Raw genomic sequence first — 27,434 nt, 5'->3', positions numbered from 1 at the left:
ACGGTGGGTGTTGACGCGATGTGATTTCTGCCCAGTGCTCTGAATGTCAAAGTGAAGAAATTCAATGAAGCGCGGGTAAACGACGGGAGTAACTATTGGCACTCAAACCAGGTCACTCTGTGGAGGGCTGTTTTATACAGGGTAAAAGCTGCTGTTTTAAATTATTTTGACCAAAATATGTTACAGACATTTCATTAAGACCCCAAGGAACTATATCAACTGTGGTAAAATAGGCATAATATGTCTTGGTAAATAAAATTTAGTTAAACCAAAGACTGTTTCATAAATCTGATTGAATTTGTGCTCATTAAAGATAAGACTGATAAAGGGCTGAAATAATTTAAAATAGTGCTTTTTAAATAATTATTTAATATTTTTCTGACACAAAAGGGTGAATGAATAACAAAAACAAAATCGACAAATATCGGTAACGGCAATCGGCCAGATTGTTGTTTTAAATATCGGTATCGGACAAGAATTTCCATATCGGTGCATCCCTATTAAATTACTTTAATTAATTAAAGTTACCTCAGGGCAACACCGATAAAAGGAAAGGAAAAGAAAGCCAATTTATTGATTAAGTCTCATGAAAGCACTAACTACTCTGATTAACAATTAAATCAATAACTATAAGCAAAATTACCATATAGATAGTTAGCCAAGTTGAAGGATATAGAGTTCTTGACAGTGTAGAGGTTGGCAAAATCACACTTATGCAACATTCTTTTTTTTTTTTTTTCATTCTGCTTTTTTTTTTTTGTGTCCCCTGGGGGGCTCCGTACTATATGAATATGTTTATGCGAGGATGCATGTGTGTGTGTGGGTGAGTTTGCCTTCAAAATGGCAGCTGGTCCCTATGAAGGCAATAAACCATCCCCCCATATGTTTACGACATGTGGCGGGGGTCAGACAGATGTGTGCGTGTGTTGATGCCAAATTAGAGAAAGTTACTAGATGCATTAGAAAGACTGTGAAGAGCATAACATAAAGTATCACAGCAACACGAATCAAACTTATAAACATCAACCGAAATTGAATAAAAAGTCTGTGCTTAGCCTTGTATAATTATTAAACCCAGTGGTGTTACCCGTCCATGAAAAGGGAAAAAAGGTTGATGTGCAGTTCAAAGTCCAGTGAAGTCATCTTGCTGTGTTGAAGGTTGGTAGAGCTTGGATTGGGAGGAGGTTTCCTTGGTGAGGTGAGCTGCACGCTGCACCTCTCCTCCATTGAAGTGGAGCAGAAAGAGAGGTGGGCTCCTCTCGGGGGTTGCATGAAAAGAGGAAGAAGAGGGGGAGAATTGGGCTTAAATTGGACTGGTGACCTCATGGGTCATGGGGCCCAGAGTGACCAATAGTGGTTGAAACTTGTGTCACTGGTTATATTCCACAAATCTGTGTGACGTTGAAGCCGGGAGACTGAGCTCTGGAGGCTCTGGTTTGGCTCTAGAACAAAGACCATGTGCTCACGGCTTGAACTACACATGTAGGCCGAACTGTAGGTCACAAATAACAGTTCCAAACAGTAGAATAGAAAATGATAGTGACTTTGACATCATTGTATTCTTTACAAGTATTGGGTTTACCTGGTATATATATAACAACTGTTCTAGTCTTCATGACCAATTAAAGCAATTAAAGATTAAGATTAAAATGCATTTATTTGTCCCAAACACATACACAGGCACACTCATGCAGGTAGGGAAATTTAATCTCTGCTTTTGACCCATCTGGTGCAGGACACACAGAGCAGTGAGCGACCATGTATGGCGCCCGGGGAGTAGATGTTGGGGGAGTAAGGTGCCTTGCTCAGGGGCACTAGACAGGGTAGGGAGAATCCTCTTGGATTTTTGGACAGATGATCCAGGTTCGTCTTTTTGTTGTTTCTCCGTGGAGTCAAGGTCCAGTGTGTAAGATTTGGGTGAATATATATATATATATCTCAGAGCAGCTCACCTCCTCTGATTCCTCTGGAGCTCTGTCTCCACTCTGCCTCCCAGCAACAAGGCCCATTCAGAGCCGCTCTACACACAAGCTGCTGCTGCTTCAGCCTCTGGATCCTCAGGACACAGCTCAGCCTCCGTCCACACACACTGTCCTCTTCACACTCAGCTCCACGAAGATCTCCCCTCCCACCTGTTGAGAGAAGAAGACATCAGTGTCACAGAGACTCACTTCATCAGCTGTGAGTCAGTGATGCAGCTCATCCAGTAGAAAGAGCAGCAGGGACTTCAGTCCTGTTCAGAGGTGGAGCAGCTTCCTCTCTGCTTCATGTTCACGTGTTGGAATGAACACGCTAAGAGCTCAGTGTGTGTCCTCTGCATGTCAAAGTGCAGAGTGGACACCTGAGAGGTGGATTTACTGCTGTTACAGGTGAAGCCATGTTTCACTGTGTCAGCACGTCCACATAAAAGGGACAGGGTTTACTGCAAACTTCAAACTGTTCTATAATACAAATCAGAGGAGACATGATCCAGAATAAAAGAAACTCAGTAACAGCTGCTTAACATCATCTGGGATTGTGTTAATGTGTAAGCTACAGCGCCCCCTGGTGACAATTGATAATGAGCTTTAGTTTGACACACACTGTCTGCCTGTCTCTGAGGACACACACTGTCTCTGAGGACACACACTGACTCTGAAGACACACACTGACTCTGAGGACACACACTGTCCCTATGACTATGAGGACACACACTGTCTCTCAGAACACATACTGACCCTGAGGATACGCACAAACTCACTGTCTGTAAGGACAGATACTGACTCTGAGGACACACAGTGTCTCTGAGGACTCGCAAATCCTGCTTTGTAGCACTGACCCTGAATCTGTGATACTGACTATGTTTAGTAAAATACTAAAAGCAGCGTGGACTGACTCCAACCATCTACTGACCTCAGAGTCTCCAGTCGACAGGTTGGACTCTTCTTTAGATCAAGCAGCTCCTTCACTCCTGAGTCCTGCAGGTTGTTGTTACTCAGATCCAGTTCTCTCAGATGAGAGGGGTTTGACCTCAGAGCTGAAGCCAGAGAAGAACAGCTGATCTCTGACAGACTGCAGTACCTCAACCTGGATAAAGAATAAAGCTTAACTGTAAATTAAACTGAGCTCATGTGTGAAAATGACATACAAATATTCATGTCAGCTAAGACTCATAACATGGAAGATAAATATGAAATCAGACATGTTGGACTATAAACGAGTCCTGATTCAGTAAAAATATATTATTTGGACCCAGTCTCTGTCCTGCAGATCAGTTTAGGAAATCCAGAACTGAACTCAGATGTGTTTTAACAAGTAGCTGAATATTTAAAATGTCACAAATTAATTAATGAATTGATTCAAGTTATGTATGAAGAGGAATTATGTTAAATAAGAATTAAGTGAGATCAATTGGGTATAAACACTGTATTATAGACTTGAGATCTATAACAGTCAGTCAGTGAACTGACCTCAGAGTCTCCAGTCGACAGGTTGGACTCTGTAGAAAACCACACAGCTCCTTCACTGCTGAGTCCTGCAGGTTGTGATTTCCTCTCAGATCCAGTTCTCTCAGATGAGAGGGGTTTGACCTCAGAGCTGAAGCCAGAGAGGAACAGCTGATATCTGACAGACCGCATCCCCTCAACCTTGCTAAAGAAATATGAATATTAGAATGTGTCCTCCTGTTGTTGTGGATCGTCATCATGTCAACACAAACTCTCAACATGCTGCTGACCTCAGTCCAGTCTGTGACCTGAAGATAAATATCAGATCAGACAAGTTGGACCATTGTTTCATTCATCACCTTCTTCTCTGTGTGTTGGTCACTGAGCAGGTTTGTGTAATTAAACACTTTTACGGTAAGCGTGCTGCGTCATTTCCTGTTTTCTTGCCACTGGTGGTGGTCGCTCTGCGAATTAGCTCCGCTGCTAAACACAACTGTTTCCCTGTAGCACTACGGCTAAAATCACCGGTCTGTAGTTAAACACTCGCACATACCAACCCTTATTCTATCGTGCTTAGTGATTCTGTGTTCTGTCTGAGCTCACCTTCGTAGCTATATAGCAGCGATGTCTTCTCTCTCTCCCTGTTGCTCTACTGCTCTCTCTTGCTCCGAGTGTCTAATGTTTACCTACTCCTCTGCCTCCCTTAACAGTAGTGGTACATGTAATAAATGTAGTGTGTTGATAGCGATGGAGGCTCGGCTTAGCGACTTAGAAGCTCGGCTCAGCAGCTTAGAAACTCCGTTAGCTGTAGTTAGCCGGCTCCCGCTAGCCGCGGAGCCACCTAGCTTAGCACGTAGCTTAGCCTTAACGAGCAGTCCCCAGACTAGTCCCGTGCAGCCGGGAGCCCAGGGCAGATGGGTGACGTTCCAGAGGGGGCATAGTGCTAGTCTTAGAAAGCCCACGATTAAAGAGCCACCAGCTCACGTTTCAAAAAGATTCTCTCCACTCAGCGAGGCACCCGCTGATGAACAAACTCTGATTATTGGCGACTCGGTTCTGAGAAACGTCAGGTTAGCGACACCAGCGACCATAGTTAATTGTATCCCAGGGGCCAGAGCCGGCGACATCGAATCTAAACTTAAGTTAATGGCCAAATCTAAAAAAGGTAAATACAATAAAATCGTAATTCACGTCGGCAGCAACGACTCCCGGCTTCGTATGTCGGAGGTCACTAAATTGAATGTTGAGTCGGTGTGTGCTTTTGCTAAAACGGTGTCGGACACAGTAGTTTTCTCTGGCCCGCTCCCTAATACAACAGGTGATGACATGTTTAGCCGCATGTTGTCTTTTAACCGCTGGCTGTCGAGGTGGTGTCCTGTAAACGGCGTGGGCTTTATAGATAATTGGCTAACTTTTTTGAGAAAACCTGGTCTTGTTAGGAGAGACGGCGTTCATCCCACTTGGGATGGAGCAGCTCTCTTATCTAGGAATATTACTAAGTCTATAACATGACAACCCATAGTTGGGACCAGGAATCAGAGCTGCAGTGCTAAACACTTCTCTGCGCTCCCTCTGGATCAGTCACAAAACCCCATAGAGATTGTGTCTGTTCACCGTCCGATTAAATTATTGAAATTAAACAATAATAGAGCGAGAACTCCACACAAAAATTTAATACAAATTAAAACAACCTCTGAAACAATACAGGAAACCCAGACTTTTAAATGTGGTCTTTTAAACATTAGATCACTGGAAAAAAAGGCTCTTTTAGTTAATGAAATAGTCTCTGATTACAACATAGATTTATTGTCCCTCACTGAGACGTGGCTGCATCCTGATGATTATGTCAGTCTAAATGAATCTACTCCCCCCAGTCATATCAATTCACAGGTTCCTAGAGAAATTGGGCGAGGAGGTGGAGTTGCTGCTATTTTTTAACTCCAGTCTATCAATTAATCCTAAACCTAAACTCAGCTACAAGTCATTTGAATGTCTGGTTCTTAGTCTTCCACGCCAATCCAGGAACCACCAACAGCCAATCATATTTGCCGTAGTTTACCGTGCTCCCAGGGCTTATACTGAATTTTTAAAGGAATTCCCTGAGTTTTTATCAAACTTGGTCCTAAAGACCGATAAAATTATTATTGTTGGTGACTTAAATATTCATGTTGATAATAATAAAGATTGCCTTAGCGTAGCATTTATTTCAATACTAGACTCTATTGGTTTCAGTCAGTGTGTGCACAAACCTACTCATTGTGGTAACCACACACTTGACCTTGTATTATCGTACGGTGTCGCAATTGAAAATTTAACAGTACTTCCGCGCAATCCAGTTCTATCAGACCATAATTTAATAACCTTTGATTTTTCAATAACTGAATATATGCCACTAATAAAAAATTCATTTTCTAGATGTCTACCTGATAGTGCTGTAGCTAAATTTAAGGAAATAATCCCAATTACATTTAAACCCGTATTAGCAGTAGATATAAACAACAAATTCTTTAAAACCCTGAGCTCCATTGAGATCGACCACCTCGTCGATAGCTCTGCAGACTCATTACGATTAACATTAGACTCAATAGCGCCTCTAAAAAAGAAAAATGTCAAACATAGTAAATTAGCTCCGTGGTATAATTCCCAGACAAATGAGTTAAAACAATTATCAAGAAAACTAGAAAGGAAGTGGCGCTCCAGCAACAATGTTGAAAACCTCATAGACTGGAAGAATAGTGTTAAAGAATATAAAAAGGCTCTCCACAAAGTAAGAGCCGCCTACTATTCAAAACTAATAGAAGAGAATAAAAATAACCCCAGGTTTCTCTTCTGCACTGTAGCCAGGCTGACAGAGAGTCACACCTCCACCGAACCCAGTATTCCTCCATCCCTGAAGAGCAATATCTTTATGACCTTTTTTAATGATAAAATTCAAACTATTAGAAATAAAATCAACCATCTCCTGCCCTCAATTGGCACTAATACCCTCCCAACAACAGAGATCTCAGAAACGGCTGAGAATCCTACCCATTACTTAGACAGCTTCTCTCTGATCACCCGTGATCAGTTTACCAAATTAATCTCAGGTTCTAAACCAACAACCTGTATCTTAGATCCCATTCCTACCAACTTACTTAAAGACATTCTGCCCCTAATTGATAGTTCGTTACTTAACATTATCAATCTGTCATTATCATCAGGTTATGTACCACAGTCTTTTAAAATAGCTGTCATCAAACCCCTACTCAAAAAACCCACCCTAGACCCAGAGGTTTTAGCCAATTACAGACCAATATCTAACCTCTCCTTCATTTCTAAAATCTTAGAAAAAGTGGTAGCCAATCAGCTGTGTGAGTTTCTCCAGGAAAATAATATATATGAAGACTTTCAATCGGGGTTTAGAGCCAATCACAGTACAGAGACAGCCTTGGCAAAAGTCACTAATGACCTTTTAATAGCCTCAGATCAGGGACTTGTGTCTGTCCTCGTTCTGTTAGATCTCAGTGCAGCATTCGACACAATTGACCATCAAATTTTATTACAAAGACTAAAACAGTTAATTAACATTAATGGAACCGCCCTTAACTGGTTTAAATCGTATTTTTCTGATCGCTCCCAATTTGTGCAAATTAATGATGAGTCATCTGTGCGCACCAAAGTTAATCATGGTGTTCCACAGGGCTCTGTGCTCGGCCCAATTTTATTCTCATTATATATGCTTCCACTAGGAAACATTATCAGGACACACTCGGTAAATTTCCACTGCTATGCGGATGACACCCAGTTATATTTGTCAATAAAACCTGAACAAAGTAATCAATTAACTAAACTTCGAACATGTCTCAAGGACATAAAAACCTGGATGACCCGCAATTTTCTCTTATTAAACTCAGACAAAACAGAGGTTATAATACTTGGCCCCAAACACCTTAGAGATGCATTATCTAATGATATAGCTGCGCTAGACGACATTGCCCTTGCTTCCAATGAAACAGTCAGGAACTTGGGAATGATCTTCGATCCTGATTTATCCTTTAATAGTCACTTAAAACAAATTTCTACGACCGCTTTTTTCCACTTGCGTAATATTTCAAAAATTAGACATGTCCTTTCACAAAAAGATGCAGAAAAACTAGTCCACGCCTTTGTTACGTCGAGACTGGACTATTGTAATTCATTATTATCAGGCTCCAGCAGGAAGTCGTTAAAGACTCTACAGCTTGTCCAAAATGCTGCAGCACGTGTCCTGACGAGAACAAAGAGAAGAGAGCACATTTCTCCAATATTAGCATCGCTACACTGGCTTCCAGTTAAATCTAGAATAGAATTTAAAATTCTCCTCCTCACCTTCAAGGCCCTTAATAATATAGCGCCTTTATACCTTAAAGAGCTGTTAATACCTTATAAACCCACTAGAGCACTCCGCTCCCAGAATTCAAGCCTACTTGTCGTCCCTAAATTCTCTAAAAGTAGAGTAGGAGCCAGAGCTTTTAGCCATCAAGCCCCTCGGCTGTGGAATAATCTACCACTTTCAGTTCGGGAGGCAGTCACCATCTGTTCGTTTAAAAGTAGGCTCAAAACCTTCCTTTTTGATAAAGCTTATAGTTAGAGCTAATTAGTGCGCCAGAACGTTACTTGTTCTATTTTATGACACATGACACACGGAGCTTCTCTTTCCAGCTTCTCCTTCCTCTTCTCCATCCCTATCCCCCTTCCCCGGAATCCCTTTGCTTTATCACCCGCAGATCTAGGGCCTCTGTGGCCGCACCATGGATTACGGTTTGTGGATCGCGCACCGGGGGTCGCGGTGTTGGATCCAGTGTGGCGGATTCTGAGTCATGTGGGCTGATCGTGGTGCTGGTGGCGGACCCTGTGTCGCGTTGGCATTGGGCACGGGCGGTGGACCAGGACCGCAGTGGTGGCTTGTGATGGGTCCTCCTGGTGGGCGGCGGTGGACGGTGACTGAGGACTGAAGTGGCGTCTGGTCTGGATGGTGGATCGTGGTCTAGATGGTTGCTGAGCATGGACTGTGCTTCATCAATGCTGCTAGAGACTTTGATTATTGATGATGTTCTCCTGCACGTGGCATCTATTGCACTTCTGTCCGTCCTGGGAGAGGGATCCCTCACATGTGGCTCTCTCTGAGGTTTCTACATATTTTTACCCTGTTAAAAAGGGTTTTTTGTAGTTTTTCCTTACTCTTGCTGAGGGTTAAGGACAGAGGATGTCACACCCTGTTAAAGCCCTATGAGATGAATTGTAATTTGTGAATATGGGCTATACAAATAAAATTTGATTGATTGATTGATAAAGGAGGGATGGCTCCTGACAGTCACTTCCTGTTTGTTTCTATACTTATCAACTGTCAAACATGTTTGAATAAGAATGAGTCTTATTTTGAAAACCTGAGGAGGACGAGTGCTCGGCCTCAGTCCACATGTTATTTACTGACACTTTCTTAGTGATCAGGAGCAGGTGAGTGCAGTTGAATGAAGTTGATGAGTTGGACGTGACTGACAGGCTGGGTGAGTGACAGATGACTGAGGGACAGTGAGCAGAGCAGAACTGAGACAATTTAAATAAATAATGACCCAATAAGAAAGAAAGTCTGAAAAGTGAAGAAGGATTTAAGGACCTCAGAGTCTCCAGTCGACAGTTTGGACTCTCCAGTCCAGAACACAGCAGCTTCACTCCTGAGTCCTGCAGGTTGTTGTTACTCAGATCCAGTTCTCTCAGATGTGAGGGGTCTGACTTCAGAGCTGAGGCCACAACTTCACAGTGAGTCTCTGAGAGTCGACAAGCACAGAGTCTGTAATTAAAGAAAATATCTGTTAGAATAGAATGGGAGAACACAACATTCATACAAAACGTGATCACGTGACCCTCACCCTGGTAAATCCCCTTTTTGCCTCATGAATCCAGATTTGGTTCAAGCGTTCAATTAGACAGACGGAGGAACTCATTAGACTCAGGTGGTCAAAGGTCAAAGGTCAAGCTCACCCAACATCTTTCTGACCTCTTGAAGATGATGTCTCAAGTCTGCCTTTGGGGGATTTCTTCACATTTTGACCAGTTGGACTCAAAGACAAACTGATTCGATTTCAGTGTTCACAGATCAAAGGTTACAGTGACCTCATATCATTGTGAATGCAACATGTCAGGAACCTGGAGGGACTGACACTACACTGGTCGGTGGTACCAGGGTAGTAATTCTAGTTTGATAAGAAAGAAGAATCAACCATATTTCCAGTTCTGCTTCTTCAGTTTAAAGTAGGGATGCACCAATATGGAAATTCTTGGCCGACACCGATGTTTGTTTATTTTGTTTTTATTCATTCACCCTTTTGTGTCAGGAAAATAATTAAATCATTATTTAAAAAGCTGTATTTTAACTTTACTATTTTTAACCGGCGCAGCTTTTGTAGTCTTTACGGTAGTGGTTTAGCGGATAAGGAAACACACAGACCAATTCAATGTGACTTAAGCCTTCCCACGTGATACTACCCAATCAAGTCAGTGCATTCAAGGCGGTTTACATTGCCTGGAATGCACTGTAACATCGGTTCTACAGTGCAGACAGATGACAGAGTTAGAGGCAAGTTACACATGAAAAGACGGTAGAAAGAAAAAGAAAAATAGCGATACAGGTAGAGAAAACAAGGGAAGAGAAACAGACAACTGAGCCGGAGAAAGTTGAGAAACAAAGTGGGGGAAGAAAGTGATTCTAAAACTGTTCAATTGTTAAGATGGATTTAGATTTATTATCTATATATTTCTTTCAGACTTTTGAGTAAAGATGTGAAAGAGGAACATTTTAATTAAAGCTTTTCAGTACAGTTTTCAGATGTGTTTGGGGAGACTCCTCAGTGAGGACCATCAAACAGTGGGTTGTAAATACTTGGGGCCTGCTAGGCCAAGCTGAAACCAGTTTGGCCAGTTTTCAGTCTTAATTCACACCTTCCTCAGACAGCCTGGAGCCTCGCCTCAGTGGGGGAGAATCTCGGATGTCCTTCATGGACCCCCACTAGGATCCTGAAACGCCCACTGAGGTCGACTCCCCGCCCACTAAGGTCAGAATCCTGACATTCTCATTGGCTGAGAGCCAACTGAACCCTATGACCACTTCCTGAGGAAGAAGGAAGTCCTCAGGTGGTATAAGAGTGCTGAGGTCCCAGAACTTTTAGGTTAACAGTCTCTTTTTCACCCCAGCACAGATGTCCCCACCAGGCCCTTACAGGTCTGACCAGAGGTTCCCGTTGCTTAAAGAGGCAACTAACTCTTAACTCTTCCCTTTCACTCCACTGCTCAAGGTGCATTCGACCTCCAGAGGCCGAACTACACAACTCAGCAAGCTAATGGAGGCGATAAGACGTTTATTTGAATTAATTTCATTATTTTTCTTTTATCTCAGTCGACGTTTTTATTTTCAAAAGGACTTTTGCTGTTTTAACTTGAGAAGACCAAACAGGAAATTGCATGCGGAACAATCTCAGACTGTTTCACTTTCCCCACGAACTTTACTTTCTTTTACCAACGATCTACAAACGGCTTCCACAGCCGTCCCCTGCAGAAGCGCGAGATTCATTCCGCTGAGGAGCACGAGCCCCACATCCCTGAAGAAGAAGGACGACGTTCATCCCGTCGAGGCAGCACGAGAAAATCCGCTGCTTGTACGGTCCAGCGGCCAAGCTCCGGAGCACCGCTTGAGAGACCATGTGATTCACTGGCCCGACGCGCACGCACACCACAAGGGTGGTACAATAAGAGGCTTTATTGTCTGGGCAGATGTTAATCTAATACGTAGCGTATTGTTTAATACTTGAATGTATTTGTTTTGTATGAGACCGCAGAGTCTCCGGTGTTTTAGCGGCGATTCGCCACTTCCGGTTACGGCCTTGTGCCATAGTTTTTAAGCGCCGTGAGCAGCGTCTCCAGCTCATTGTGACCGTTTGAACAACTTTAAAGAGACTTTACCGGTCAAACCTCAGCACACAACGCCACTTGGGTGCTGAGTGGTAAAGTAAATGTAACTTGTCTCTGACGGTGCTTTTAAGAGCTTTGCTCTCTCCTTATATGCACTCTCTCTCTCTCTCTCTCTCTCTCCTTCTAAACCGACCTATACACACATCCGATCTGTATTTAGAATACAGTTCATGTAACATAGTTAAATCTATATTCAGAGAGGCTGGACACATCTGGAAGCCATGCGGCCGAACGCCAAAGCAGAGACAAAGAATTCTCTTTGGCTGAAAATCCCTTTGTGTAATTCATGTGACCACCAGTGTGAGCTATGGCCACATGGTGTCATTAACGTAGACTCCATTTTGAATAACGCAAGTTAAACCACCATTTTGAGTCTATTATTGCCACGCCTCCTCTCACTCTCCTCCCAGTCTGGCTCTAAATTCATAACGGCTCCGCCATCTTGTTTTGTAGTCAATTCGCCATTTTGAGAGTTTTTAGGCCTTGATTCCACGAATCATGATCGGCCACCATCTTAGATGTGACGTCACCACGTGACTGCGTCATCGCCACGCCCCCTTCTTTTTCTCTCTCTCTCTCTCTCGCTCTCTCGCTCTCTCACACACACACACACACACACACCCACACAGACACAGAGACACATTGATAGATACAGACAGATACACACACACAGATACACATAGATGAATACATGTGTTTTACAACGGTGTGATCTACTCCCTTCAGAGAACAGCACAAACGGGCTCTGACCAGAGTAGAAAGAGAAGTGGGAGGCCCCATGCACAACTCAACTAGAAGACAAGTATATTAGATTCTCTAGTTTGAGAAATAGACGCCTCACAGGTCCTCAACTGCCAGCTTCTTTAAATGGTCCCGCAAAACGCCAGAGTCAAAGTCTACAGTGAAGAGGCGACTCCGGGATGCTGGCCGTAAGTGTTATGGAAAGACGAATGAAGGATTGAGGTGTTTGGATCACACAGAAGAACATTTGTGAGAGGCAGAACAGGTGAAAAGATGCTGGAAGAGTCCTGACGCCATCTTTCCAGCATGGTGGAGGTCATGTGATGGTCTTGGGCTGATTTGGTGCTGGTAAAGTGGGAGATTTGTACAAGGTAAAAGGGATTTTAAATAAGGAAGGCTATCACTCCATTTTGTAACGCCATGCCATACCCTGTGGACAGCGCTTGATTGGAGCCAATTTCCTCCTACAACAGGACAATGACCCAAAGCACACCTTCACATTATGCAAGAACTATTTAGGTAAGAATCAGGAAGCTGGTAAGCTGTCTGTAATGGAGTGGCCAGCGCAGTCACCAGATCTCAACCCCATTGAGCTGTTGTGGGAGCAGCTTGACCGTATGGTACACAAGAAGTGCCCATCAAGACAATCCAACTTGTGGGAGGGGCTTCATGAAGCGTGGACTGACATTTCTACAGATTACCTCAACAAATTAACAGCTGGAATGCCAAAGGTCTGCAATGCTGTAATTGCTGCAAATGGAGCATTCTGCGACCAAAGCAAAGTTTGAAGAACAAAATTAGTATTTCAAATAAAAATCATTATTTCTAACCTTGTCAATGTCATGAATTTTCTATTCATTTTGCAACTCAACTCTGGAGAACCAAGAGAAAACCCTGCAGACACCAGGAAAACCTCCTCCTCACAGAAAGGCTGCACTAACAGTGTTGACCACTGCAACACCATGCTGCCCCAAAACAATGAGAATCATTTAACACTGAGTGTATTTAAAGAACGACTCATCTCCACTGATTGAACATGTTATTGATCATGTCTGGACTCACCGAGCCTTCCTGCAGTTCCTCACAGCTGGGATCAGTCTCAGTCGACCTTGTTCTGATGTGTTGAACTTCTTCAGGTCCAACTCATCCAGAACCTCCTCTGACATCTGCAGCATGTAGGCCAGGGCTGAGCAGTGGATCTTAGAGAGTTTCTCCATTGATTTGTTCTTTGACGTCAGGAACTGTTTCATCTGCTGATGAACTGAGTGGTCGTTCATCTCAGTCAAACAGTGGAAGATGTTGATGCTTCTGTCAGGAGAAATGTCACCACTCTGCATCTTCTTCAGGTTGTTGATGACTCTCTGGATGATCTTTGGATTGTTCTCTGTCCGACCCAGCAGGCCTCCTAAGACTCTCTGGATGATCTTTGGATTGTTCTCTGTCCGACCCAGCAGGCCTCCTAAGACTCTCTGGTTGGACTCCAGACTGAGGCCGTGAAGGAAGCGAACAAACAGGTCCAGATGACCATTTGTACTGGTGAGGGATTTCTCCATGGTTCTCTTCAGGAGGTCATCCAGGGAGAACGTACTGCCTGTGTTCCCATATGTTCCCAAGAAGTTGTTGAGTTCTTCTGTGTTCCTCTCGGTGTAACAGTGGAACATGTAGACTGCAGCAAGAAACTCCTGAACGCTCAGATGAACAAAGCAGTAGACTGATTTCTGGAACATCACAAACTCTTCTCTGAAGATCTCAGTACAAACTCCTGAGTACACTGAGGCCTCTGTGACATTAAGACCACACCGCTCCAGGTCTTCTTGGTAGAACATGATGTTTCCTTCCTCCAGATGTTGAAGTGCCAGCCTCCCCAGCTTCAGGAGAACATTCCTGTCAGCCTCCGCCAGCTGCTGTGGACTTGTCTCATGTCCCTCACCATACTTGTTGTTCTTCCTCTTTGTCTGAACCAGCAGGAAGTGTGAGTACAGGTCAGTCAGGGTCTTGGGCAGCTCTTCTCTCTGGTCTGTGGTCAACATGTGCTCCAGAACTGTAGCACTGATCCAGCAGAAGACTGGGATTTGACACATGATGTGGAGGCTTCTGGACGTCTTGATGTGTGAGATGATTCTGCTGCACAGCTCTTCATCACTGAATCTCCTCCTGAAGTACTCCTCCTTCTGGGCGTCAGTGAAGCCTCGTACTTCTGTGACCCTGTCAACACATGCAGGAGGGATCTGATTGGCCGCCGCAGGTCTGGAGGTTATCCAGACGAGAGCCGAGGGAAGCAGATTCCCCCGGATGAGGTTTGTCAGCAGCACGTTGACTGATGACCTCTGTGTGACCTCAGACACAAGCTCCCTGTGGTTGAAGTCCAGAGAAGGTCTGCTTTCATCCAGGCCGTCAAAGATGAACAAAGGTTTACAGACAGTGAGCGTCTCTGCCGTGAGCTTCTGCAACGCTGGATGGAAAACATGGAGCAGCGTGAGAAGACTGTGATGGTCCTTCACCAGGTTCAGCTCCCTGAACGAAAGCACAGTCAGCAGACCCACATCCTGGTTTTCTAAACCCTCTGCCCAGTCCAGAGTGAACTTCTGCACCGAGAAGGTTTTTCCAACGCCAGCGACTCCGTTGGTCAGGACGACTCTGATGCTGCTCTGCTGGTCAGTGGAGGCTGTAAAGATGTCGTGGACCTTGATGGGAGTGTCCTGGAGGATCCTCATCTTTGAAGTCGTCTCAAGCTGCCTCATCTCATGTGTATTAACCTCTTCACTTTGTCCCTCTGTGATGTAGAGCTCAGTGTAGATCCTGTTGAGGAGGGTTCTACTTCCTGTTTCATCACTTCCTTCAGTCACATGTTCACATCTCCTCCTCACACTGAGCTTATGTTCATCTGAAACCTCCTGCAGACCACGATCTGCTGAAAGACAAGAAACAATGTCAGAGACAGAGAATCTGAGAATCTGCTGATTGTTTTCATCAGATACAGAAAAACTACAGAAAATAAAAGCTTTTTAACTTTGTGCTTTTCTAACGATGTTAAATGTTGATGCTGTATGAAGGAACAAAATAAAACCACATGTGCTGTTGTCAGAAGTGAAGACATCAGCAGACACATGTACAGTGCTGCTCTGACCGGCTGTCTGACCTCCAGCTCCTGTTCTGGATCTTTCTCCACACTGGGGACAGGAGGAGTCTCCTGAAGAACCAGACTGGTCCCAGTATGAGGTGATGCACTGTCTGCAGAACCAGTGTCCACAGCTGATGGAGACTGGATCCTTCAGGACGTCCTGACATGAAGCACAGCAGGACGACTGCTCCTCCTCTTTAGAAACATGACTCCTCTTCCTCTCCCTGTGAAGACATTTCCTGATAACTCACATGTCACAGTCACAGGTTGTCATCACTTCTGTCAAGGAGGTTTTGTTTTCATCCAGTGTGTTTGTGTGTTGTTTGGTTCGTTAGTGGGATTATAAAAAAACAACAGATTACCAGTTAACTTGGTGGAAGGTTTTGGTCTGTGAACCAGATCGGATGGGGGGGGGGGGTCCTCTTTCCCAGACTTGTTCAGAGGACTGATGTTTACCAGTGTGTGGAATTTTGTGCAGATCCAAATCAAAATGAGTCTCTAGTGGATTTCAAAGTGGTTTCATAAGGAGCGTGTTGGTTCTTGGTGAAGGTCTGAGCTCTTTGAGTGATTTTGAGAGATTAGTCACCAAGTTCAATGAAGCTGTGTCCTAATGCAGGGGCCACACTAGAGGAAACTAGATCCTCTTCAGAGCAGGTCACAGTAGAAACGGTCTCTTACTCTGTGTGTGAGGGCCCAGGTTCATTACGGAAGTCTACAGGAAGATCTTTGGACCAGTCACTCTTCAGAGACACACGGTTGAACGCTGGAGACTCTGCTCTCAGTCTGTGGTCCTGACCTCTGCAAACACAAACATGTTTTTATTCAGAACACATCATTCACTGGTTCATTCTCTGAGGATTCAGTTTGGAGCTTCACATGTTTGTAGCAGGTCTCTTACTTTGTGTGTGAGGGTCTAAGTTCATGAATGAAGTATGGAGGAAATGCTTTGGACATGTCACTCTTCAGAGACACACAGTTGAACTCTGGAGACTCTGCTCTGTCCTCTTCCTCCTCATAACCACTCATCTTCAGTCTGAGAGGAAAAACACTGTGAGCTCAAAGGAATCAGGACAAACAAGTCTGTCAAGAAACACACCTAAAAATACCAATAAAGGACACTCACACACACACATACAGACACACACACACACACACACAGGTGACTGTAAAGTATGATTCTGAAAACACGTTCTGTTATTAAACACTTATGAACAGATGAAGATAAAACATGAAACTGTGAGTTAACTCTGTTAATTAGTCCTTTGAAGTCTCTTTGTTCCACAGCTGCTGTTCACATCTGTCTCTGGGATCCGATCACATTCAACCACGTCTGTCACCAGGTGTGAACTGACAAACTTAGAGTCATGTGATCAGCAGCCAGATGTTAACAGCAGGTGTGAGAGTGAGACAGTAAAACTTTAGAAAGTTGTGTTCACACTCACCTGCTCACTTTTCTTCCTTCTGCTCATCCAGGTGAAAATGGAGTCTGACACGTCCCTGTTCTCAGGCTCCTCCTCTCTCTCTTTACAGTAGATATGAGAGTTGCTCACAGACCAGTTAAAGCTCCAGTGTGTAAGACTCAGGTGAAAGGATCCATCTTTGGAAATTAAATAAAAAATTATTATAGTGATGTTTTCACTAGTGTGTTTCATCTAAATTGAATGAATCACAGTTTTCTTTACTTTAGAATGTGAAGATCTGTTTTACCTTATAACGTGAAACTCAGCATGTTGTCCTGTGGAGTGGTGCTTCCTGAAACAGCTGCTCACAGGAGGAAACAGTGCATTTGTTGGGGACTTTTTCCACCGGAGGTTTGAGTTCTATGGCACAAACACATGAGATGTGACACATTATGTTCATATCAACAAGAAGACAAATATAAAATATCACCAGACTTGTTATTTTCCACTTACATGTCCATGCCACCTCACTTGATATCAGTGTCAAATCCATTGCTGAAGGGTTACCTGTGTGTACATCTATCCTTGTCCATCTCCCGTCATTAATACATATTAAATTAATATCCTCCAACAGTTGTTCTATTATCTCCCCATGTGTGTCTGTCTTTCTCCCTCCTCACAATGTTCTATGTGAATTAAAATTCCCACAGCAAAAGATATGATTCCTAATCTGTCCTTGTATCTGCTTGAGTTTATTGATTCCTAGTTTCCTGCATGAGTTAGTTTATGATGTTAAACTGTCTTTCTTTTGTCCATATTTCTAACACAATATATTCTTCTTCTTCTCCTTTTATCACTATTTTGTTCTATTCTAGTCTATTGTTAACATACCCAAACCCTTGACGAAGAAAAGAATTCCTGTCATTCATCGCGAATGCTCTTTCTGTAGGAAATTCATTCCTAACTTTGCTCTTCTTGAAGCCCCTTTAGCCACCCTGTGCCCTAAATCACTCACTCCTCACAAACATATCGTTTGGACTCCAGAGGCTGACAAAGGATTTGTCACACTGAACAAGACACTGCAGCAATCTCCCACTCTGGCTCTCCCAAACCCTGACAAACCTTTTGTTCCGGCTGCGGATGAAAAGGCCACTGCATGATTTCCGTCCTCCATCAGCCTCATCACCTACTTCTCCGTCAAACTTTACCCTGTGGCGGCCGGTCTTCCAGGTTGCCTGCGTGCAGTGACTGCCTGTGAAAAAGCCTCCCTTCCCTAACGAGACATCGTGGGCTACTCTTACTTGACACTCCTTGTTCCTCATGCTGTGTCTCTTGTTCTTACAGAACAGAAGACCTCACATCTCTCTGCTGCTCGCTGGTTGAAGTATCACACTGTTCTTGACATGCCCGACGTCACAGTGAAACGCTGTTCAACTTTGAACCCAGCCCAATTCTCCCGCTTACTACGGGGAAGGAACACAACTGTGTTGCTGAACTTCAAGTCCAATGTTCTCCACGAACTGACATTTCTGACGAACCTCTTCCTTGATTTAAGTTCATGTTTGCACCAGGTATCAAATGAAATGTTGAAACCTGAATGGGTTTTCTCTGGCTGCTTTGGTGAGAGCAGTGGCATGGTCTACTGCTACACCCACATATATATATATATATTATATTCATATAATTGAATGTTTCCAGAACTAAAACAGTTCACCTGCTAAATTCCTATGGTAATCAGGAATTGTTGCTGCAGGAGAACGGAGCGTCCAAACCAGGAAGTACAGAAACAAGAGACGGCTCGCCAGTAAAGTTTCCATCACGTGCATGGAAGATGACGTATTATTTGAGACTGAATTGTTTCATTCGTATTGTTCCCAGCGGATCCAGGTGTATTTCTTCTACCTCGAGGGACAACTTCCTGAGATGAGGGAGAAGTTGGTGGAGCAGCAAGGCCCCGGGAGGAGGCCGTCTGCAATGATCATTGAGCTGCTTTGGACCAGAGGGAAACTGACCGACAGAGATTTTTAATGAATTGGAAAATGTTTATTTTCATGTAAAAAATAAGGGTTTCATGTAAACAAAGCAGAAACAAGATTTTAGAAGTGAATAAAACAACCTGAGGTTTGAAAAATAAATTTTCATGATGATCAAACTGGATTTCGTGGTTGAATTAAATCATTCGAAGCTGAGATTTTTGACCTTCTACCGTTAAACAGTGAACATGGAAAGTGAGAAACTCAAACTCAGGTCAGATCACCTGCGACTTTACAGAGCAAATAAATGAATGAATGAGATCATCCTCAGAATAATCAACAATCATTGATAAAACATTATAACGTCCTGTCGGAGTTAACACAATCTTGACATCCGACAGTGACAAGTGATGACATCCCGTCCTGGACGTATTGAGGTCTGTGCTTGAAGTACGATCAGAGACTGAATATAAATGATTCTTCTGCAGTCGATCACGTTGTGGATTGTAAAATGTCACTTTAAAGGGATATTCCCTTAAAGTGAAAATCACCAAAAAATCTTCAAACTGTTTTTCATGAAGTCATTGAACTGATTAGATCTGATGAGTCCAGACGTTTCATCTTCTCAGTGAAGCAGAGCCGCAGGCTCCCGGCTCCAAACCAATTATCTCTGTGTTTCTAAACGTCTTTCACCCACAGACTCACACCACTTTACATCAGAGTCATGAGGTGAAGCAGGTTATTAAACTATGTTCATGTCAAACTTCACTATTTGACAAATAACATGATTAAATTAACTTTGAACAGAAAAACAACCTCAGCTTCTCATTGGGTGAAAATATTTTAGTTTTTTTTCAATCTGATAAAGTTCTTCACCTCATCATTTTCTTTTCTTCTTTACACGACTAAAATACGGATGAGAGCAGAGTGGACTGACTCCAACCATCTACTAGCCTCAGAGTCTCCAGTCGACAGGTTGGACACTGCTTTAGATCAAGCAGCTTCTTCACTCCTGAGTCCTGCAGGTCGTTGAACCTCAGATCCAGTTCTCTCAGATGAGAGGGGTTTGACCTCAGAGCTGAAGCCAGAGAAGAACAGCTGATCTCTGACAGACTGCAGTCCTTCAACCTGGATAAAGAATAAAGCTTAACTGTAAATTAAACTGCGTTAATGTGTGAAAATTACAGACACATATTCATGTCAGCACAGACTCATAACATGGAAGATAAATATGAAATCAGACATGTTGGACTAAAAACGAGTCCTGATTCAGTACAAATAGATTATTTGGACCCGGTCTCTGTCCTGCAGAGCAGTTTAGGAAATCCAGAACTAAACTCAGTGTTTAAACAAGTAGCTGAATATTTAAAATGTCACATATTAATGAATGGATTCAAGTTATGTATGAAGAGGAATTATGTTAAATTAGATATGAGATGTACAAAAGTCAGTCAGTGAACTGACCTCAGAGTCTCCAGTCGACAGGTTGGACTCTGTAGAAAACCACACAGCTCCTTCACTCCTGAGTCCTGCAGCTTGTTGTTAGTCAGATCCAGTTCTCTCAGATGAGAGGGGTTTGACCTCAGAGCTGAAGAAAGAGAAGAACAGCTGATCTCTGACAGTCTGCAGCTCTCCAACCTGAATAAAAAAATATGAATATTAGATTGTGTCCTCCTGTTGTTATGGATCGTCATCATGTCAACACAGACTCTCAACATGCTGCTGACCTCAGTCCAGTCTGTGACCTGAAGATGAATATCAGATCAGACATGTTGGACCATTGTTTCATTCATCAGCTTCTTCTCTGTGTGTTGGTCACTGAGCAGGTTTGTGTAATTAAACACTGTTTAAAGTAGTGATGGCTCCTGACAGTCACTTCCTGTTTGTTTCTATACTTATCAACTGTCCAACGTGTTTCAATAAGAATGTGTCTTATTTTGAAAACCTGAGGAAGACGAGTGCTCGGCCTCAGTCCACATGTTATTTACTGACACTTTCTTAGTGATCAGGAGCAGGTGAGTGCAGGTGAATGGAGTTGATGAGGTGGACGTGACTGACAGGCTGGGTGAGTGACAGACGACTGAGGGACAGTGAGCAGAGCAGAACTGAGACAATTTAAATAAATAATGACCCAATGAGAAAGAAAATCTGAAAAGTGAAGAAGGATTTAAGGACCTCAGAGTCTCCAGTCGACAGTTTGGACTCTCCAGTCCAGAACACAGCAGCTTCACTCCTGAATCCTGCAGGTAGTTTCTACTCAGATCCAGTTCTCTCAGATGTGAGGGGTCTGACTTCAGAGCTGAGGCCACGACTTCACAGTGAGTCTCTGAGAGTTCACAACCACTGAGTCTGTAATTAAAGAAAATATTCACACAAAACGTGATCATGTGACCCTCACCCTGGTAACTCCCCTTTTTGCCTCATGAACATGTAAAAAACTCCTCAAGAGAATCCTTTCAGATTTGGTTCAATTGTTCATTTAGACTGACAGAGGAACACAGTCACTGATTCTCATCCAAAACACTTAGTTATTGTCTCTTCACACTATGCTAGCGGTTGGCTGGAAAAATAAATAGATATATAATTAAATAATAGTATATAAAAACGTGTCCTTGAGCTTGAGGAATGTGACTTCAAATTTCAGGGAAGAAGTGAAGTCATTAAAATGTATTAATGAGATACATCCTTTTGATGTGATAAGAATAGAGAAGAAGGAGGAGAGAGAAGCTCTGTGTGTCTAGATCTATAGCAGCATAACTAAGAGCAAGTCCAAGACTAGACTGGCTCTAACTATGAGCTTTATCCTAAAGGAAGGTTTTAATCCTACGCTTAAACGAACAGATGGTGTCTTCCTCCTGAACTGTAAGTGAGAGATTATTCCACAGGAGAGGAGCTTGATGCTGCAAGCTCTGGATTCTACTCTACTTTTACTTTGGGACTTTGGGGACAAAGTAAGCCTAAATTCTGGAAGCGGAGTGCTCTAGTGGGTTGATAAGGTACTATCAGCTCTTTGAGGTATAAAGGTTCCACATTATTAACCGGAATCCAGTGAAGCGAAGCTAATAATGGAGAAATGTGCTCTCTGTTCCTGGTTATTGTCAGGACACATGCTGCGGCATAAGGATAAGCTGCAAAGTCTTTAACGACTTACTTCTGGAGCCTGATAATAATGTCGGGACCAGGTATTTGTGAACTACAGTTCGGCCTACGTGTTTCGTCAAACCCTTACAACATGTTTCCGGAACTCAGTCTCCTAGGGGGCTTCAACTTCACACAAAAGGTGTGAAAACAACCATGTACACAACTTTGAACCACTGTTGTTCACTCTGGGCATCACTTTGACCTCTGATAACCAAATTTATTGAATGGCTAAAGGGCCACCATTTAATAGTTTCATGCTTATTGTATCATATGCACAAAAATAAGGAATTATAATAATAAAGTCTGGATGTAACAAAGGCGTGGACTCGTTTTTATGCATCTTTTTTGAAAAAGGGCATCTGATTTTCAGGTCCGCAATTAATCCGAACCCCGCTCCAACATGCAAACCCCTGTCGAGATTCACTTCACCCCATTTATCACATTTGAAACAAATATACTAGTGCTGTCAGTTAAACGCGTTATTAACGGCGTTAACACAAACCTGTACATATAAAGTGCAATAAGTTGACCTTTACACACTTGAATTTGGTATGTAATATGTATACATACCAAATATGTATAGATACGTTTATACACACACACACACACACACACACACACAAATACACACAAACACGCAATAGCACACGCATATGCACTCTAGCCAGTAGCCATTTATCCTTTAGCAGTCTCAGGGGCCTGGAGCCAATCTCAGCTGACACTGCATTTCAGTCTCCAATCAACCTAACTCCGATCTAAATGTCTTTGGGTTTGTGGAGGAAGTGCTGACCACTGCAACACAAAGCTGCCCCAAACAATGAGAATCATTTAACACTGAGTGTATTTGAAGAACGACTCATCTCCACTGATTGAACATGTTATTGATCATGTCTGGACTCACCGAGCCTTCCTGCAGTTCCTCACAGCTGGAATCAGTCTCAGTCGACCCTGGTCTGATGTGTTGAACTTCTCCAGGTCCAACTCATCCAGAACCTCCTCTGACATCTGCAGCATGTAGGCCAGAGCTGAGCAATGGATTCCAGAGAGTTTATCCTTCGATCTGTTCTCTGACTTCAGGAACTGTTGCATCTGCTGATGAACTGAGTGGTCGTTCATCTCAGTCAGACAGTGGAAGATGTTGATGCTTCTGTCAGGAGAAATGTCACCACTCTTCATCTCCTTCAGGTTGTTGATGACTCTCTGGATGATCTCTGGATTGTTCTCTGTCCGTCCCAGCAGGTCTCCTAAAACTCCCTGGACGATCTCTGGATTGTTCTCTGTCTGACCCAGCAGGCCTCCTAAGACTCTCTGGTTGGACTCCAGACTGAGGCCGTGAAGGAAGCGAACAAACAGGTCCAGATGACCACTTGTACTGGTGAGGGATTTCTCCATGGTTCTCATCAGGAGGTCATCCAGGGAGAAGGTACTGTCTGTGTCCCCATATGTTCCCAAGAAGTTGTTGAGTTCTTCTGTGTTCCTCTTGGTGTAACAGTGGAACATGTAAACTGCAGCCAGAAACTCCTGAACGCTCAGATGAACAAAGCAGTAGACTGATTTCTGGAAGATCACACACTCTCTTCTGAAGATCTCAGTACAAACTCCTGAGTACACTGAGGCCTCTGTGATATTAAGACCATACCGCTCCAGGTCTTCTTGATAGAAAATGATGTTTCCTTCCTCCAGATGTTTAAGTGCCAGCTTCCCCAGCTTCAGGAGAACGTCCCTGTCAGCCTCCGTCAGCTTCTGTGGAGTCGTCTCATGTCCCTCAACGTACTTGTTGTTCTTCCTCTTTGTCTGAACCAGCAGGAAGTGTGAGTACAGGTCAGTCAGGGTCTTGGGCAGCTCTCCTCTCTGGTCTGTGGTCAACATGTGCTCCAGAACTGTAGCACTGATCCAGCAGAAGACTGGGATTTGACACATGATGTGGAGGCTCCTGGACGTCTTGATGTGTGAGATGATTCTGCTGCAGAGCTCTTCATCACTGAATCTCCTCCTGAAGTACTCCTCCTTCTGGGCGTGAGTGAAGCCTCGTACTTCTGTGACCCTGTCAACACATGCAGGAGGGATCTGATTGGCCGCCGCAGGTCTGGAGGTCATCCAGACGAGAGCCGAGGGAAGCAGATTCCCCCGGATGAGGTTTGTCAGCAGCACGTTGACTGATGACCTCTGTGTGACCTCAGACACAAGCTCCCTGTGGTTGAAGTCCAGAGAAGGTCTGCTTTCATCCAGGCCGTCAAAGATGAACAAAGGTTTACAGACAGCGAGCGTCTCTGCCGCGAGCTTCTGTAACGCTGGATGGAAAACATGGAGCAGCGTGAGAAGACTGTGCTGCTGGTCCTTCACCAGGTTCAGCTCCCTGAACGAAAGCACAGCCAGCAGACCCACATCCTGGTTTTCTAAACCCTCTGCCCAGTCCAGAGTGAACTTCTGAACCGAGAAGTTTTTTCCAACTCCAGCGACGCCGTTGGTCAGGACGACTCTGATGCTGCTCTGCTGGTCAGTGGAGGCTGTAAAGATGTCGTGGACCTTGATGGGAGTGTCGTGGAGGATCTTCCTCTTGGAAGCCGTCTCAAGCTGCCTCACCTCATGTTGAGTATTAACCTCTTCACTCTGTCCCTCTGTGATGTAGAGCTCAGTGTAGATCCTGTTGAGGAGGGTTCTACTTCCTGTTTCATCAGTTCCTTCAGTCACATGTTCACATCTCCTCCTCACACTGAGCTTATGTTCATCTAAAACCTCCTGCAGACCACGATCTGCTGAAACACAAGAAACAATGTCAGAGACAGAGAATCTGAGAATCTGCTGATTGTTTTCATCAGATACAGAAAAACTACAGAAAATAAAAGCTTTTTAACTTTGTGCTTTTCTAACGATGTTAAATGTTGATGCTGTATGAAGGAACAAAATAAAACCACATGTGCTGTTGTCAGAAGTGAAGACATCAGCAGACACATGTACAGTGCTGCTCTGACCGGCTGTCTGACCTCCAGCTCCTGTTCTGGATCTTTGTCCACACTGGGGACATGAGGAGTCTCCTGAAGAACCAGACTGGTCCCAGTATGAGGTGATGCACTGTCTGCAGAACCAGTGTCCACAGCTGGTGGAGACTGGATCCTTCAAGACGTCCTTACACGAAGCACAGCGGGACGACTGCTCCTCCTCAGAAGCATGACTCCTCTTCCTCTCCCTGTGAAGACATTTCCTGATAACTCACATGTCACAGTCACAGGTTGTCATTATCTCTGTCATGGAGGATTTGTTTTCACCCAGTATGTTTGTGTGTTGTTCGGGGGGGGGGGGTCGATGGATGTTTTTGAGTGTGTTGAATTTGGTGCATATCCAAATCAAAGTCTCTAGTGGATTTCAAAGTGGTTTCATAAGGAGTGTGTTGGTTCTTGGTGGAGGTCTGAGCTCTTTGAGAGATTCTGAGAGATTAGTCACCAACTTCAATGAAGCTGTGTCCTAATGCAGGGGCCACACTAGAGGAAACTAAATCCTCTTCAGAGCAGGTCACAGTAGAAACAGTCTCTTACTCTGTGTGTGAGGGTCCAGGTTCATTACTGAAGAATATAGGAGGTTCCATGGACATGTTACTCTTCAGAGACAGACAGCTGGACCCTGGAGACTCTGCTCTCAGTCTGTGGTCCTGACCTCTGCAAACACAAACATGTTTTTGTTCAGAACACATCATTCACTGGTTCATTCTCTGAGGATTCAGTTTGGAGGTTCACATGTTTGTAGCAGGTCTCATACTTTGTGTGTGAAGGTCCAGGTTCTTTACTGAAGGTTAGAGGAAGTTCCATGGACCGGTCACTCTTCAGAGACACACAGCTGAACCCTGGAGACTCTGCTCTGTCCTCCTCTTCCTCCTCATAACCATTCATCTTCAGTCTGAGAGGAAAAACACTGTGAGCTCAAAGGAATCAGGACAAACAAGTCCGTCAAGAAACACACCCAAAAATACCAAGGGAGGACAGACACACACACACACACACACACACACACCAGCTAAGGTGACTGTAACGTATGATTCTGAAAACACGTTCAGTTATTAAACACTTGATGAACAGATGTGATGAAGATAAAACATGAAACTGTGAGTTAACTCTGTTAATTAGTCCTTTGAAGGCTCTTTGTTCCACAGCTGCTGTTCACATCTGTCTCTGGGATCCGATCACATGAAACTACATTTGTCACCAGGTGTGAACTGCAAACTTAGAGTCATGTGATCAGCAGACGGATGTTAACAGCAGGTGTGAGAGTGAGAAAGTAAAACTTCAGAAAGTTGTGTTCACACTCACCTGCTCACTTTCCTTCATTCTGCTCATCCAGTTTAAAATGGAGTCTGACACTTCCCTGTTCTCATGCTCCTCCTCTCTCTCTCTTTACAGTAGATATGAGAGTTGCTCACAGACCAGTTAAAGCTCCAGTGTGTAAGACTCAGGTGAAAGGATCCATCTTTGGAAATTAAATAAAAAATGATTATAGTGATGTTTCCACTTGTGTGTTTGATCTAAATTGTTTGAATCACAGTTTTCTTCACTCTACAAAGGGAAGATCTGTTTCATGTTATAACGTGAAACTCAACACGTTGTCCTGTGGAGTGGTGCTTCCTGAAACAGACGCTCACAGGAGGAAACACTGCATTTGTTGGGGACTTTTTCCAGCGGCGGATGGAGCTCTATGGCACAAACACATGAGATGTGTCAGGCTGTGGATGAAGACACAATATGTTCTTATCAACAAGATGAACAATTAAATATCACCAGACTTGTTCTTTTAAACCTCTTCTCCTGATAATCAGACTCAGTTTGAGTGTTGGGCTGTGAATCATTGATTAAAGTCTGTTCTTCTTCTTCTGGTTATAACACTGAAGGATTTACGTCTTCTTCTTGTCTCATCTAACAGATTTGACTCTTTCTTCTACGTCCGAGCCTATGTGTATAATACTGAATATTTGGTAGTGGTCACTTCCAATTGTTGAGTCTTCCCATACTTCCCACTCACATGTCCATGCCACCTCACTTTATAGCAGTGTCAAATCCAGTGCTGAAGTGTTACCTGTGTGTACATCTCTCCTTATCCCTCTCCTGTCGTTAATACATATTAAATTACTATTCTCCAACAGTTGTTCTATTATATCCCCATGTGTGTCTGTCTTTCTCCCTCCACAAAATGTGCTATGTGAATCAAAATCCCCTCAGCAGAAGATGTGATTCCTAATCTGTCCTTTTATCTGCTTGAGTCTATTTATCTTAGTTCTTTTCAGTTATAGTGATTTATGATGTTAAACTTTGATGTCCATATTTCTAACACAACATTTTCTTCTACTTTGATAAATGTAGTGCAACCCCCCCCCCCCCCCCCACCACCACCACCACCACCACATCACACATAACCACAGTATATTTGAGGATTCTATCTAACATTTGGATTCAACCATGTTTCTTGCACACAAACCACGTCCAGGATACAGATAATTTCTCACCTCCACACAAGTCAGTTCATTAATGTTCACATGATTTGACGCTGCTTTCACTATTATTTGAATTCTTCCTCACTGTTTAAGTCATGTTTCCCAGCACTACTTTCTTTGGAAGAATTTCTTCCTCAAATTCCGGCAAAATGCTTTAAATACCTCTTCACCTCT

General features: G+C 43.6%; 1 protein-coding gene across 1 annotated transcript; it reads right to left on the bottom strand.

Annotated features, from left to right (window-relative positions):
* Window positions 1-694: 694 nt before the first annotated feature.
* Window positions 695-26,236, bottom strand: LOC133957310 (uncharacterized). The gene is made up of 14 exons (XM_062392829.1): window positions 26,086-26,236; window positions 25,538-25,675; window positions 25,323-25,437; window positions 24,769-24,964; window positions 22,686-24,537; window positions 20,819-20,992; window positions 20,108-20,281; window positions 19,550-19,771; window positions 18,064-18,133; window positions 13,212-15,133; window positions 9,061-9,234; window positions 3,450-3,626; window positions 2,893-3,066; window positions 695-2,132 (listed from the first exon to the last, which is right to left on the bottom strand). The coding sequence occupies exons 2-14, from the start codon at window positions 25,666-25,668 to the stop codon at window positions 2,105-2,107; spliced, it is 5,409 nt and encodes a 1,802-aa protein (XP_062248813.1). The 5' UTR covers window positions 25,669-25,675; window positions 26,086-26,236; the 3' UTR covers window positions 695-2,104.
* Between the last annotated feature and the right edge of the window lie 1,198 nt (window positions 26,237-27,434).

The sequence above is a fragment of the Platichthys flesus genome, chromosome 1, assembly GCF_949316205.1.
Source record: "Platichthys flesus chromosome 1, fPlaFle2.1, whole genome shotgun sequence".
Taxonomy (NCBI): Eukaryota; Metazoa; Chordata; class Actinopteri; order Pleuronectiformes; family Pleuronectidae; genus Platichthys; species Platichthys flesus.
Note: the sequence above shows the minus strand (reverse complement) of the source record. Positions and strands in the feature narration are given on the sequence as shown.